The following is a 16,524-nucleotide window of genomic DNA, read 5'->3' on the forward strand; positions in this document are numbered from 1 at the left end:
TTAAATATTAGACTTGGTAGATTTACATAGCGGAGATGATTGAAGATATGTGACAGCGTGCACGGGTCTCTGTGCTCCCCTGGGTACCTGTATCTGTGCCTGGTTCTGCTGACTGGTTCTGCTGACGATGCCACTTTGCATTTACGTGCACGAGCACATCATCTCTGCACACAGTCTGTCATCTTCTCTCTGTGGACCACTTGTTAATCACATTTCAGGCACTGACACCAAACTCATTCACACAACAAAGCGCTGTCTGTGCCGTGCAACCAATGGACGAATTGCTGTAGAACTGCTCACATATTTGATGTGAGCAACAATGCTTTTGGGGTTTTTTTCTGCAGTGAGCTACTCATACTATCTTTTTGTATTAATAAGACACCTCAAATCAAAAGAACATGAGAGCAGCCTTATGCCACTTGTCGTCACGTATAGACAAAACTCAAGCTGTGCACACAAGCAGGTCCATTAATATTTGGACAGTAACAAACTTTTTAAACATTTTCCCCTCTATACAGCAACACAATGGCATTGAAATGAAACAAGATGTGCTTGTAGTGCATGCTTTCAGCTTTATTTAAGCAGTTTAACAATTTACAATTTATTTTCATTTATACGAGGTCTGTTAGAAAAGTAACGGACCTTTTTATTTTATGCAAAAAATATATGGATTTGATTCATATGTTTTTACGTCAGCCAAGCTTGAACCTTCGTGCGCATGCGTGAGTTTTTTCACGCCTGTCGGTTGCGTCATTCGCCTGTGGGCAGGCTTTGAGTGAGCACTGGTCCACCCCCCTCGTTGGATTTTTATTGACAGGGAAATGGCGGAATGATTTGGGCTTTGTTCCATCAGAATTTTTTCAGAAACTGTTAAGCCCCTTTCACACCGGGGCTGCTCCCGGTTGCTCCCGGTTGCGCCATGCGTCATTATGACGACGCCGCGTGGAAGCAACTCAGTGCCCAGACGATGCAGCTCGGCGCCACAACAGCGCAAGGCCGCAAAGGAGGAAGCAAGTCGGGCGCCGAAAAATTAAACCTGTTTAAATTTTTTTGAGTCCTGTGCTCGACGCAGAAAGGAAGTGGTTCCAGCGCAAGCCAGGGCAAAGAGGCGTTACCCGGCGTGACTCTGAGCCAATTTATGATTCCTGCTGTGTTCCGTTGTTCCCGCAGTATAAATCACACAGGATTGTTTTTATACCGTGTACTCAATGCAGTAAAAACTACACGCTGAGAAAAAAAAAAAAAATGCAGACTGATTGCCAGAAATATCCAGTAAAAAGTCCGGACATCTCGAGTCCACTCATGGACATTTGTTCACGCGCGCACATGTGAACAATTAAAAGAAAAAAAAAAGTCTGGCTTCAGGCATTATGTCCTTGTTCTCTGCTCAAACTCTCACATCACAGTTAAAAAAAAAAAAAAAGACAAAAAAGGACATAAGTCCTGAGACAGGACATGTCAACATCAAGTAGAACTCCAGACATCTCCGCATTGCTTGGCGGTTCGCTCGCACGCGCGCATCTCGTGGTCAAAGGAGCAAAGAAAAGAAAAAAAAATTGTCTGCAGGCAGTTAGTTCCTTTCACTCCTCAATCTCTCATCACAGTTAAAAAAGGACATAAGTCCAGGACATGTCAGCATCAAGTAGAACTCCAACAATCTCCACAGGACGGTCCGTGCGCGTGCGTGCGCATCTTGCGGTCAAGGGAGGAAAGATAAACTATAACAGAACTCAGAGCGCAGCCCTGCAGCTCAGCACAACAAGCAGAAGAGAAGTCAGAGTGCACAGTTTGGCTGCAGACAGACTGTGCACTCTGACTTCTCTGTGCAGAGAACCTGCAGGCTGCATTCTCACCTCCTCTCTGCCCCCTGCTGCGCGCACCTGACGCAGAAATTCCTGCATCATCATGACGCCACAGGGAGCAACTGGGAGCAGCCCCGGTGTGAAAGGGGCGTTAGAGACAGGCAGCTGGAAACCATTTGGAAAATTCATTTGGCTTTCGGTGAAAATTTTTTGGGCTTCAGAGACTGAGTGTTACTACCGCTTTAAGGACGGCCCACAATGGGGACATGCCCAGCTCTCCACAATTTCTCTTATACTCACTCGACTGGTAAGCCACTGAAAGCCGAGATAGGCATGTCCCAACTTGTCCTCTGACACTCCAAAACAGAGGTGTTCTTTGTCTTGCTCAATCAGCGGCTCCGTCATGACGCGCGAAGCCTCCGCGCGGCTTTCCATGACAAAATCTCTTGTTAAAAGTGAAATCTGCCGGAAAATGGCTGATGTCTAGCTGTTGTGATAACCAGAGAAATTGCACACGATTGTCCCGGAGCCATACAGCCATCTGTTTAGAAATGAAATGGTCGTTTCTGCCTGTCGATCGCGGCTCGGAGCGCAGTGCGCCATTGTGGGGCGTCCTTAAAGCTGTAGTAACACTCCTTAATCTCTGTGAAGCCCAAAAAAATTTTCACCGAAAGCCAAATGAATTTTCCGAAAGGTTTCCAGCTGCCTGTCTAACAGTTTCTGAAAAAAGTCTGATGGAACAAAGCCCAAATCATTCCGCCATTTCCTCGCAATGAAAAAACGACGAGAGGGGTGGACCAGTGCTCACTCAAAGCCTTCCCACAGGCGAATGACGCAACCGACAGGCGTGAAAAACTCACGCATGCGCAGGAAGGTTCAAGCTTGGCTGACGTAAAAACATATGAATCAAATCCATATATTTTTTGCATAAAATAAAAAATGTCCATTACTTTTCTAACAGACCTTGTATAGCGCCAAGTAAGGTCTAACCTACCAACCCCTAGAGCAAGTACACAGGGGACAATGGTAAGAAAAACTTCTGATTTGAGGAAGAAACCTCAAGCAGACCAGATTCAAAGGGGTTACCCTCTGCTTGGGCCATGCTACCAACACAATTGACAAAACAATTTACAAAACAAATATACAGGAATTTTTGCCGGTGCACAGGACAGGATGGTTGCCGAAGTCAACACCACACCCATCTCTGGATGGAGCTGCACCTCAGAGAGACAAAACAGAATCAGGCATCGGAAAGACAACAAATACAGAATAATTAGTCAGCATTAAGCAACAAGAAAAACAGAAGAAATACTAAGGTGATTGCCGACCACTAGACCTAAGCTTCACTAAAAAGACCCAGACTTTAGATGAAGTTGAGGCACCGGGCCGCTCCGTTTCCTAATAAAATGAATTTAAGAGTAAAAAGCATAGTAACATACTACATCAGTATGCTAGCCATACGAAAGGGAAAATAAATGCGTCTAAAGTCTGGACTTGAAAGTCTCTGCAGAATCTGTTTTATTGATACAAAGGGATTTAAATTCAAGAAAGCTGATCAGATCTAGGCTGAGGTTTTCCCTAGTGTCTTCTGTCAAATTGTAATTGACATTTCATTTTTAAAATTTTTATTAAGGAAATCCTTCTCTGTGCCATGAAAGTGCATAACTGGAGATGCAAAAGACAAATGTTGCACTATGCAGTTTCTCTAATCACAGCCACAGAAGCCTATAACTCCTTCACAGTTGTCTCGGGGTCCTACTGGCTTATCTCACTTGTTTACCGAAATGATCTGCCTACTACAGGCAGGTTTACCCTACAGTACCTTCGTCTTTCTTAGTGATTTAATTTTGACGTCAAAAACATATTCAGTGACTTGGAAATGTTTGTGTATCTATAATTTCAGATAACAGTTTCAAATTTGCAGCTGAGCAACTGATTTCTATTTTGTGCAACCTACATATCAACTTGTCTAATGAAAGAACAGATTCAGAAACTGATTAAAAATGTATGATTTTTACAGCCAGTGTACTATATTCCACTTATCTAATTGATCCCAAAAAAGGGCGAACTTGCATGTATTACAAACTTTTGTTGGGGTGGAAAGTGTTTTGATTAATCTTACAAGTGACACCAGGTGGTAACACAGCATAAATGGCAGTATGTATAGTGCAACCAGAAAGGATGCACAGCGCTTATGTCACAGCCTTATTCCAAAATGGATGAAGTAACTTTTTTATCCTCAAAATTATACACGCAATACACCATAATAACAATGTGAATATGTTTTGAGATTTTGTTCACATTTATTAAAAATAAAAAAAATTAAGAAATCGCATCTACGTAAGTATTCACAGCCTTTGCCATGAAGCTCAGAATTGAGCTCAGGTGCATCCTCTTTCCACTGATCAGCCTTGAAATGTTTCTACAGCTTAATTGGAGTCCACCTGGGATAAATTCAGTTGATTTGACTTGATTTGGAAAGACACACACCTATCTACATATAAGGTCCCACAGTTGACAGTGTATGTCAGAGCACAAACCAAGCATGAAGTCAAAGGAATTGTCTATAGACCTCCAAGACATCATTGTCTCCAGGCACAAATCTGGGGAAGGGAACAGAAACATTTCTGCTGCTTTGAAGGTCCCAATGAGTGCAGTGGCCTTCATCACCCCCTTAAATGGAGCAAGTTCAGCTCCACCAGGACTCTTTCGAGAGCTCGCCGCCCATCTAAACTGAGTGATTGGGGGAGAAGGCCTTAGTTAGGGAGATGACCAAGAACCCGATGATTACTCAGGCTGTCAGAGGTCTAGCATTCCTCTGAAGAGAGAGGAGAAACTTCCAGAAGGACAAACATTTCTGCAGCAATCCACCAATCAGGCCTGTATGGTAGAGTGACCAGACAGAAGCCACTCCTTAGTAAAAGGCACATGGCAGCCCGCCTAGAGTTTGCCAAAAGGCACCTGAAGGACTCTCAGACCACGAGCAACAAACTTCTCTGGTGCGATGTGACAAAGATTGATCTCTTTGGCGTGAATGCCAGGCACTATGTTTGGAGGAAACCAGACACCGTCCCTACAGTGAAGCATGGTGGTGGCAGCATCATGCTGTGAAACCAATGATGTTTTTCAGCAGCAGGAACTGAGAGAGGATCGAGGGAAAGGTGAATGCAGCAATGTATTGAGACATCCTGGATGAAAACCTGCTCCAGAGCGCTCTTGACCTCAGACTGTGGTGTCAGTTCATCTTTCAGCAGGACAATGACCTTAAGCACACAGCCAGGTTATCAAAGGAGTGGCTTCAGAACAACTCAGTGAATGTCCTTGAGTGGCCCAGCCAGAGCCCAGACCTCAATCTGATTGAACATCTCTATAGAGATCTGAAAATGGCTGTACACCGACGCTTCCCATCCAAGCTGATGGAGCTTGAGTGGTGCTGCAAAGAGGAATGGGTAAAACTTCCCAATGATAGGTGCACCAAACTTGTGGCATCATATTCAAGAAAACTTCAGGCTGTAATTGCTGCCAAAGTTGTATCAATGAAGTACGGTGCAAAAGGTGTGAATACTTGTGTGTGTGTGTGTGTGTGTGTGTGTGTGTGTGTGTGTGTGTGTGTGTGTGTGTGTGTGTGTGTGTGTGTGTGTGTGTGTGTGTTTTAATACATTTGCAAAAATAAAAAAACTTTATTCATGTTGTCATTATGGGGTGTTGTGAGTAGAAAGTTGAGGGGAAAATGTATTTTCTCCATTTAGAAAAAGGCTGTAACATAACAAAATGTGGAAGAAGTGAAGCGCTGTGAATACTTTCCAGTTGCACTGTACACAAGGAATTTGTGTGCATTAATTAGTAATCTGCCACTTGCAGTTATCAATTCATTTTCTATACCTGCTTACTTCAATTAAGGGTCACAAGGTCACAAGAAGCCTATCCCAGCAGTCATAGTGCATAAGGCAGGGTACACCCTGGCCAAGATGCCAGCCTGTCGCAGGACCACTTGCAGTTGAGTGTTCAATAAATGACATTTTCAGTTAAAACAAGCGATTTATTTTTGCACTTACTAAATCAAAAATGAATGTGCCTAGAGACTGTTTTTGTCACGGGAGGTACACAGTCTTTGGCAGAAGTCCATGTTTAGCGTTACTTACCTTAAACTTACAGCGCTGTCACTCCGGTGTTAATATATTCTCTTCACGTCTACATAATTGGAGAGGGTGATATGGAAAGAAAATAATTTGTGTATGCTATATGTAGGTGGCTGTGGCTACTGTCCATACTGCGCGTGGAGCTGTCCATGGTTCTGACCATAGACTTTAGTGACTGCTGTCAGGTCTCATGCGCAGAAGCTTATCAGACATGCACAGGACGTCCTACCATGTCGTGCCACTCAACAACTTGCAGCAGGTATTGGCGCTGCTGTTCATCCTTTGTTAGCATCTGATTGTAATCCTGGATAAGTGCAACTCCTCGCTCAGCAAAATTGACAGCAGCAATGTTTTCCAGGACCTGCTGTGACGACTGGAATGATGGGTCATCCTCCCACTCTGAGGGGTCCTTGATGAGGAAGTCCATGTAGACATTTTAATGCCTCAATATGCAACCTGAGGCAAATGTAACAAAATCTGCCGCTAATGAACTCATGTATCCAGTCCATAACTGTCACTTGCACGTCACAAAAAACGGTTCGGGCGGCAGTGGATAATATTTTTCAAATCTCACGAAATTTCACCCAATTTGTTTTTACCCTTAAAGGAACCAGAAAATAAAGAAGCACCTTGAAAAAGTTGGTTTGTTTTTCAGAACCACCCTACTGTCACACCTTGAGGATTTAGCCAGCGTATACCAACCATTTTAAAAACGTTAGCATATGTCTGATAAGTTATGGGTAAGTTTTGTATAAGTTAAGAACATGTTGAAGCACGCTGATATACATTGTAATACGGTGAGTACATTGCAAAATTTTGGGCATTCACTTTTTGACACATGGCAGTGCGTGGTTAATACGTCCCTCGTACACAGACCAAAAGTTGTAGGTAAGTTACGTGATTGCTGATGCACGTTTCTTGGAAGTTACGCATAAGTCAAAAACACATCCACTGATTGGCTGAACAACTAAAAGCTGCAGTCCTCATGCGAGCAGTTCAGACTGTAAAAAAAAAAAAAAAAAAAAATGAAAACCATTCACATAGAGTAAATATAAAGTCTTAATCTTACCTGTTGAGTCATTTCAATCGGATTCATCACAGCCTGACGAAAACTTATTCACATAAAGCGTCCTGATTCTGGAAAATGCCGAAGAAACGTAGCATTTCAAAACAAGTCCCTCTGTAGTTTGTGCGTTTCTCAGCCTGAATCAGAGAACACCAGCGCTTTGTGCCACAACAAGAAAATTAACTCATTTTAAAAGATGAAAGTCGCAAAATTGCATATGTATGAAGACAAACTTGCTAAATGGCAAATCTGCACTATTTTGCGCATTGGAAAGAATCAATCCTTGGTACACAGCATTCGGAAATTGCTATACCCTTTTTTTTTTTTTTTTTTTTTTTTTTTTTTTTTTTTGCGATGGTGTTTGCACACAATTTTACAAACTAACCTTTAGCAAATCAGACCCTTTTGGTTTTGACTTACTTATTTACTGCTATTGATTCTGCTGCCCTTTTGGCTTTACTTGTTTGTTTTTTGTAATGCATAATTGCTGCTGTAACAATGCAAATTTCCCCATTGCTGGGCTAGTAAAGGATTACTTTATTTTAATTAAGTGTGGTTGAATTTTGGTGTCGCATTATTTCTAAGTTTTGTTTCCTTGGTAACCACCAGAAACAATGACATCCACTCACGACTGATATCTAGCTCTGTCTTTCTGTCGTCTGTGCACTGTATTGTTTACTTTAGTGTTAGGAAATGTCTTGTCTTTATCGGTTGTGCCTGTGCACTTTACCTCCTCACCGTGGGATAGTGAGAAATGTCTTTTTGATTCCTTTGTATGTCTGGTACATGTGAAGAAATTGATCGTAAAACTGACTTTGCTCATTGGGGATAGCAGGTCTTGAACCTGAAATGCATTTAGACCACAAACTTTGTATTTTCTCCAACTATAAATGGCATTTTTTTTTTCTCTCGCTTTATGAAATTGACCTGAAATCCCTGTTTTGACCTTTTAACATGATAAACACACCTCACTGTACTTCAGTAACAGATCAGCGACATTTTTCCATTGAAAAGTTAATCTCAACACAGTGTAAGTCTTATCTTTTATAGTGGTGACCCACAGAAAATAGTTTTGTAAGTTGGCTATAATTTGACATCAAAATCAACATTACACAAATGATTCAAAGCAGAATTCAATACTGCAAGGTGTATTTGAAGATTATAACATCCAGTTGTGAAGTAGGGAGTCATGCACTGTAAGGAAAAAAAATGTGTGCAGCCATGGTTGTGCTAAAGTACGGCTTTGACATTGCAGGTAACCGTTCTGCAGTGATGATGATGATAATGAGGAAGGAAAACCCCTCATCAGGCAGCCGGAGGATCAGCTGAGCATAACCAGGGTAGGTCACATCAGGACGCAGCACGTGATTGGCTGGTCAGAAGTGTCACATGCGGTTTGAGGCTGTGGCCTCCCGGGGTTGGTGTTGCTCTCATGGCAGACGGACTGTGTGTTCACTGTTAGACGTATGTCTGCTGACTTAATGTGGATTAGTGCTGTTAATAACGTAAACTTGATAACCTTTGAATCGACCCATTTTAACTATTATATCGACGGCCCCACCAACTTATTTCTCGACTGTGAAGGTCTGAAGATCATTTTGTAAAAATATTCTACTCCATCTCTCTAGTTTCTAAGCATAGCGTCCTCACACCTGGACTCCTGGTTTCCACCCACTTAGAGTTCTCAATTAATTTCCCATTTGGAGACATTTTCCTCATTTCTCGCACATCCTCTTCTCTGGACTACTTTCTATTGTCGCCTTACTTTCCTTGAGCACAAGGAACAACACTTGTTCAGACGAGATGTGATGTATCACTCTTATGTGAGATCACTTGTACTTGCAGCTCTGCACCCTAATGACACTCTGTGGCCCGAATCGGGGAAAACGCTGTCACTATGTAAATCGTCTTCCAGGCTCTACATGTCCCTGCTCAGCTGAGACTGCAAAAGACGGGCAAATGAAAAGCGAGGAGTGGATTTTAATGAAGTTGATTTGGTTTGTTATGCTGCCTAATTGCTTCGTGCTGATAGTTGGTCTGCTGAAATCAGATGTGTTGGTCTGCTTTGAGAAACACACTAAACACACGATGAGCCCTTCAACAGATGTGGGGGAACGTGGAAATTGAGCCAAGAATCTGTCAAGTTGGAAGAGTGATTCGCCTACTTTTTCCGCTGTAAACCAGCTGTAATGAAGGCTATCTGTGCACTTTTTTTTTTCCCTTTTTTTAAGACATATGGGGAGTGCAAAAGTGTGGCTCATTAAAAATAAACTGTCAGTGCTTCCTTTCCACTGCTGGCACCTCGAGCTGCAGTATTCTGCTGGGTTTAGATCACTGACTCACTATTCTTCTTTCCACCTCTTCACTCTCTCCACACCCCTGTTCTAATATTATCGAACCGTGTCGATCAAAACAACTGCACAGACACCTTATAAGTTGCTTGCATACTAACCAGGAATGTGTAGCATCTGCAACAGACAAATTAGTAAATGGGCGAAAGATGGACTTTTTGGTTTTGGATCCGTTCTCTTCGGGTCACATAATTATTTGAATGATGGCTGTGGCAACAAAGTATAAACAAACCAAATGGGCACACGCAACCATTTTTGTTTGAAAGCAGTGGTAAGTGATCTTCATTGGGTCACAAGTCTCATGGGGCCAACAAAAAGTGGCCATCTACTGCCATCGAGTAGATGGCAGTGTTCATACCAATTGCCACACATTTGCTAAAAGTGCTGAATCATTTAAACAGAATTTTCAGTTTTCAAATTGCCTTTTTGAAAAAAATTACATATTTACAAATACAGATTCATTTGTAAAAACCAACACACATGTTACAGTAATTTTTTTTTTTTTTTTTTTTTTTTTCATATACCGACCAACCACTGACAGGAAACTAATTTTCCCATAATGCATTTCGGCATATGTGACTGTAAATGCTAAGAAGCTAAAACTTTAACCTGTATTACTTTAAAACTAAAACATATAGCTGATATTTTCACTTTGTAAAATGACAGAGGTGATGTTAATTTCAATAACTTGTCCGGAATTACTTTGTTGAAAATTTTAACCTCTCTGGTAGTCAGCTCTTCTCTGCTGGCAGAGGATTGAGCTCTACCTGTCATAACTGTCTGTCTGCTACAAAACATGTAACAGGCAAGCACTAAAATGTATGATTTCAGGATTTACAAATGTTTTTAACTGTTAAGCTTTATTCACTATGCCCGCCACGGAACAATTAACTTCCGCTAAATTTAGCGGAAGTTAATTGTTCCGTTGATGGTTTTCAAAGTTAGCTGGAAAGCTAATCAGATTTTAAAAAAAAGTGGATTAGCGGAACTGTGCCCACCACTGGGATTCTTACATGTTATTTGAACACCTCCTGAATTTGACACTTATCTCATACATTTCAAATAATTGTGATACTTAATTAGTTTAATTATGACATAACACTGGTCAACGTGCTTTTTCTTGCATGGAGTTTTTAAATGGATTTTGAGTAATTTAGGGGCTCTGAATCTGGTGTTAGTTTTTGCCAATCACATCATGTTTTTGAGATAGGAAAACGTATTTCTCGTATCAAGCATTGAAGCAAACGCTGCAGTCTCGCACACCTCTTCGGCGCCATGAACAATATTATGGCTCTTGTTCACATTTTGCAAACCTGGTTTAAAAACAGCTTTTGAAGATGCTTTTGTGCAGTGGCATCAAAAAATGTGATGTGATAGAGGAAATCTGAGCTCAGATTTAGATTCAATGCCCCAAAATCAGTTCTCAAAGTCCTTGCAAGAACAACAAAAAAAAATTGTTGACCCGTGTAATTAGCCAATTATCCAGAAGGGCACCTGATTTCAGTTTCTAGTATTTGTAACACTACAGGTGAATTTTGAGAGCATATCAGTCCTTTTGATGAAAGATACAAGATTTCCAGTTGTTTGACTGATTCCTTTGATGTTCAAAGCTAATTGACATAAATTTGCATATTTTGGGCCTTTCCACTCCTTGTATTGTTCCCTCTTTTTAGTATGTTATTCCTAGTGTATATCAAAGGAGATTCTCACATAAAACTTTTTTTTGCAATTACTGTTGGGTCAAGTCTCAATATGACTGGACTATAAGTCTGACAGACCTGAGTGTTACAAGTTGTGTGGATGTCTAGGACCTTGACTGGTAGTCTGCCCGTGCTAGGATTGTCTGTAACTTGCATGACTGCTAAGTGAAAATGTTATGATTGGCTCATTCCATTCCCATAATGTGTTTTGATGAGTTATGGTGCCAGAAGCTGTATGTTGATTTGGCAGACAAGTAATAATTGGGCTCTGTTACAGGACATACATCTAAAATTTACATTTAAAAAGGTTAGATTTCACTGTACCTTTGTTTCAACATCTTCATGATTGTGCTGGCTTCTCATAAATGCGCCTCACTTGCAGTGTATGAGATGGGAATATTGCAGTAGATCCATCTTAATTAAAAAGTTTTACAGGACCCTCTATGAACAGATTTTGAAGTACACAGCCACATTTGGTCCTATATAATCACTACATTCTAGTAGCTGTACAGCACCAGAGTGCGAGGTGTAAAGTGTTTAGTCAAGCTACATTCAACTCCTCTGATCCATTTCAAAAACACCTCCCTCCATGTTCCCTCTTAGTTTTAGTGCCAGATCAAATAAGCAGAGGGTATATGTCTGATTGTTTTGGGTCTTTGCCCTAATTGGCCCTAAACTGCACCATCTCCTGCAGAGGAGTGCAGTCAGACGTCAGATATGAGTCTGTATGTGTATATGTGGAACTATATGTGCTCACAGTTGTGTATTGGTAGTACAACAACAGAAAATCCTAAGTAGATTTACAGTAGCCTTGTTCTGCTTGCACCTTGTGTGCCTAATAAGAGTTGAAGACAGGATGGATGAGAGCAATAATGTGGTCTTGATGCAATTATCTTGCTAATGTTCTGATTACAACAGTGACCTCTTCTTAATGTTACACCAGGAAATTTAACCCTATTTATCATATATGATGTGATAAGATGAGGCAATTGTTTTTTAATAGGGATTTTGATAAAGCACTAATGATTTTGACTTTCGACTATCAGCATCGCTCTTGGAGTTACTTATGTCACAAAACCAAAGTCATAATCACAAGGTCCTGTGTGTATTTTGGCTTTCATTACAGTTCCTTCTACTGAAGCCAGTAGGGCGAGACATCCCTTTACTCAATTATTTTTCTGAGATTTTTTCTTTCTATTTTATAATTTTTTGTATTTTTTTTTTTTCATTATTATATGGTTAAAAGGGAAAATGTAGAGCCACTATATTTTTACAGGACTTTGCTATAATGTTTTTGGTGACAAAGCTGTTTTTAGACACTCAAATAGATGTTTCCATTTTACTGATTCTGTGCATCCTTGTGTGTTTGTTTTTTTCCAGGCCCATTTAGAAGCAGCTAAAACTCTTGCGCTCCAACAAAAGACATGCATAGAAGACATTGGGAGGACTGTTAGGATGGCTGCAGCTGGACAGATGCACAGCTGCACAGACGATAGAGATCTGTGTTTACCTGCATCCATGCAGCTCCAGGGCACCTTTTAATGATGCCTCATCTGGCTGTCTTGAATAACTTTTGGCCCACACTACAAAAGGCCCTTCGTTGTGATTTAGGACTTAGTCTGTCAATGTTCCCCTGCCTTTGACCTCCCTGCAGCCATGTGGTTAGCTCCATGAGGCTCAAAGAGCCCATCCTTGTGTGTGTGTGAGGCCTCTTCCCCACTCTATGGAGGCTGAGCCTAGTCGTCCGGCTGATGGGGAGTGCTCTGGAAGGCAAGAGAAGCAGCCTGTGACTGCTGAAGCCCAACTAGGATCTGCGCCACCTCAACAGCCTCAGCAGCCCCCTAATCCTCGCCCCGTACATAGAGCCCTTGGCCGACTGCAAAATCGTACACCTAAACGCACTGACCTTCTGCTTCGCCTACAACAGCAGCAAGCAGTAGCATGGCAGCATTCAGAAATGCCAGGTCCCTCGGGGGGCAGCTTCTTTTCTCCAGCTTCTTCATCCACCTCGCCTGTCTCTTCTACATCCTCGACACGGGTTGAGCATGGTCATCTGGTACCATCTCAGTCCATTCAAGAGGGTCAGGAAGTATTCAGTTCACCCAGGAAAGGGGAGAAGAAACCCCCTAAACCAGGGAAATATGTGTGCACTTACTGTGGCCGTCCATGTGCCAAGCCAAGCGTCCTTCAGAAACACATTCGTTCTCATACAGGAGAAAGGCCCTTCCCTTGTGTCCTTTGTGGATTTTCTTTTAAGACCAAGAGTAACCTGTATAAACACCGCAAGTCCCATGCCCATCGTATCAAAGCTGGCCTGGTTTCAAATCGTGATGAGCCCAGTTTGAGTGGACCAGAGAGCAGTGTCATTGGAGGAGATCCTGAGGAACACACAGAGGGAGAAAGCACTGAGTCTGAAGAGGAGACAGGCCAACACAGAAAGTCCTCTTCTCAAGAGATGTTGGGCCAGCAGAGGAAAGGTAGTAAGGATTTGTCAGGAGGCTCAGATGAGAGTCAGAGACCCGAAGACTCCCAGGCTGTTAAGCAAAGGCTTGCATTGAGGCTGAGTGAACGAAAACGTGGGCCCATGCCTTCTCCAGATGACCCTCCATCCTCTCTTTCCACCTCATCATCTTCTCTAGGCCCTGGAAGTAAAGGCAGCACAGAGTCTGGCTATTACTCTGGATCAGGGAGCACTGAATTGTCCCAGGTTAGCCCGCCCAGTGCCAGTGCCAAAACCTACGCAGAAATTATTTTAGGAAAGTATGGAAGAGTCGGAGGACAGCAGCGCAGTCCTCATCAGCAGCACCCTCCTCCTTCTCTCTCCACATCCTTGGGAACAGAGGAGAAGAGCATTCAGTTTACTGTACCCAAAACTCAAGTCATAGAACACATTACCAAGCTCATAACCATCAATGAAGCAGTAGTAGACACTAGTGAAATTGATAGTGTGAAGCCGAGACGTTCTTCTCTGTCAAGGAAAAGCAGCACAGAGTCACCCAAATTTAGTGCCCCTAAAGATCCTTATGCATTCGATCCCAAAGGAGAAGACCCTGGCCCCAGTGGTTTACGACATCTACATAACCCTGAGACAGATGCTCCAGGTGTCCAGGAGCTTTCAACTGTGCCCCTGCTTAGGAGCCACTCAGTGCCATCATCTACAACACAAGATGACCCCTCCATCTCTGGCACACTGCCCTCAAGAGGTTGCCGTCTGTCCCACTCATTCGATGAGCAACAAGCAATGGTAGCTGAGATGAGGGTTGGCCATGTCCAACGTATGCTGAGGCGCCAGCCTGCCATAGAAGTCCCCCTTGGACTTGAGGAGGTTGGCCCTGCCCCCTCTTCAACCAGAGACCCTGGAATAGTGACACAGCCACAACAACAACAGCTACAACAAAAGAGTCCCAACCTGTTTGTATGTGAAATGTGTGGAGCCCATTGCCATCACAGTGACGGTTATGAGGCCCACAAGAGTGCGTGCCCTGGACAGCAGACACTGGAAGAAGAGGGTGGGGATGCAAGTAAAACATGCAGAGAGGACCGCCCCCAGATGATGCACTATAAGTTCAGAGCTCTGGCAATGGCTGTGAGGAAGAGAAGGAAAGAAGAGAGTCTGGAAGAAGATCCCCCAAGCCCCAGCACTGTAGCTGTGTCGGGAAGCGCTGCAATTTCAGTACCAAGTCAACCAGAGCTCAGCAAAGCCCTTCCAGGTTTGTTGACATGTTCTAAGAATGGCAGGAGGTACTCTAATAATAAAATAATAATGTCAGTTCATTTTGATATATATTTGTGGGTGGTTCCATATGAAATCAATCAACAAGTGCCTTCCAGGTCTTGTCTCATATGTTTTGTATCCAGTAGGAAAAATTTTAATTATTAGGTTCATATTCCAAGTAGTTTTTCTTTTCAGAAGGATCACTTTCAAAAGGGCACTTTCTTTGATGCAGATGCATACTTTCTTTCAAATGTTGAAGGGCCATATTTCTAGAAGTACAGATGTCTGTTCATTTTCAATTTAATAGTATGTAACCAAAGAACCTTGTATATACGTTGCAGTTTAGAGTAGGGTTTTTTGTTTGTTTTAACCATAAATCCTAATCACTCATCTTCAACTGCTTATCCGGGATCAGATCATGGGGCCAACAGCTCCAGTAAGGGACCCCAAACTTCCCTTTCCCAGAACACATTTATCACCTCTGACTTGGGGATCCCAAAGCGTTCCCAGGCCAGTGTGGAAATACAGTAAAGCGAGGTTCAACTATCGGCCGAGCCCTCCTTTACAGCACCCTGGAGTAGACTTTACCAGGGAGGCTGAGCAGTGCGATGCTTGGCACACACTCTCTGGTCCCCCTTTTTTAAATATGGGGACCACCACCCATGTTTGTCACTCCTTTGGTACTGTCCCAGACCTCCACGCAGTGTTGAAGAGATGTCTTATCTCAGAGCCTTCAGCATTTCTGGACTGATCTCATCAACCATCAGGTACCAGCTCTGCCTCTACTACAGTGTGTGCTCCAGTCTGATGCAGGAGTTCCTTAAAGTGTTCCTTCCAGTGACTGATCACCTCCTCAGTTGAGGTCAACAGAGTCCCATCCTTACTGTATACAGCTTGGATGGTTCCCTGTTTTCCTCTCCTGAGGTGCTTCACAGTCCTCCAGAAGCACCTTGGTGCTGACCAAAAGTCCTTCTCCATGATTGCTCAGAACTCCTCCCACACCTGCTGCTTTGCCTCCCCCACAGCAGAGGCTGCTGCCCTTCTGGCCTGTAGGTACCTTGCAGCTGCCTCCGGAGTCCTCTGAAATAACATCCCATAAAGACTCCTTCAGTCAGCTGGCTTCCCTGACCACTGGTGTCCACCACATTGTTTGAGGGTTACTGCCCCTTGAGGTACCTAAGACCTTCAATCCACAGCTCCCTGTTGCAGCTTCAGCAATGGAAGCTTTGAACTTTGCTCATTTTGGTTCAATACCCCCAACTTCCACAGGGATGCCAGAAAAGCCCTTAGACAGTGGGCTCCTCCAGACATTCCCGGTTCACCTGCACTATCTATTTGGGCTTACCAGGTCTGTCCAGTGTCCTCCCCCATCCTCTGATCCAGCTCACTAGCAGATGGTGATCAATTGACAGCTCTGTCCCTTTCTTCACCTGAGTGTCCAGAAGATATGGCCTCAGATCAGATATGATTACAAAATCAATCAACCTTCAGCCTAGGGTGCTCGGGTACCATGTACACTTACGAACATCCTTATGTTCGGACATGGTGTTCGTTATGGACAGTCTATGACTTGCACAGAAGTCCAATAACAAACAACTGCTCAGGTTTAGATTAGAGAAGCTGTTCCTCCCAATCAGATCTCTCCAGGTGTCCCTGTCATTGGCCACGTGTGCATTGAAGTCTCCCAGCAGAACAATGGATTCCCCCACTTGAGTCCCATGCAGCACTCCAGCCAGGGACTCCAAGCAGGC

At 43.1% G+C, this 16,524-nt stretch overlaps 1 protein-coding gene across 4 annotated transcripts in view; it reads left to right on the forward strand.

The window, feature by feature from the left end:
- Positions 1-16,524, forward strand: part of LOC117514605 (transcription factor HIVEP3) — a 145,094-nt gene that overhangs the window by 102,144 nt on the left and 26,426 nt on the right. For all 4 annotated transcript variants that reach the window (XM_034175140.1, XM_034175141.1, XM_034175142.1 and 1 more), the window contains 2 exons: positions 8,263-8,347; positions 12,439-14,768. In XM_034175140.1, the coding sequence (XP_034031031.1) occupies positions 12,782-14,768 (1,987 nt within the window). In that variant the 5' untranslated portion in view covers positions 8,263-8,347; positions 12,439-12,781. The remainder of the gene's footprint in view (positions 1-8,262; positions 8,348-12,438; positions 14,769-16,524) is intronic.

Source organism: Thalassophryne amazonica, chromosome 7 (assembly GCF_902500255.1).
Source record: "Thalassophryne amazonica chromosome 7, fThaAma1.1, whole genome shotgun sequence".
Classification (NCBI taxonomy): Eukaryota; Metazoa; Chordata; class Actinopteri; order Batrachoidiformes; family Batrachoididae; genus Thalassophryne; species Thalassophryne amazonica.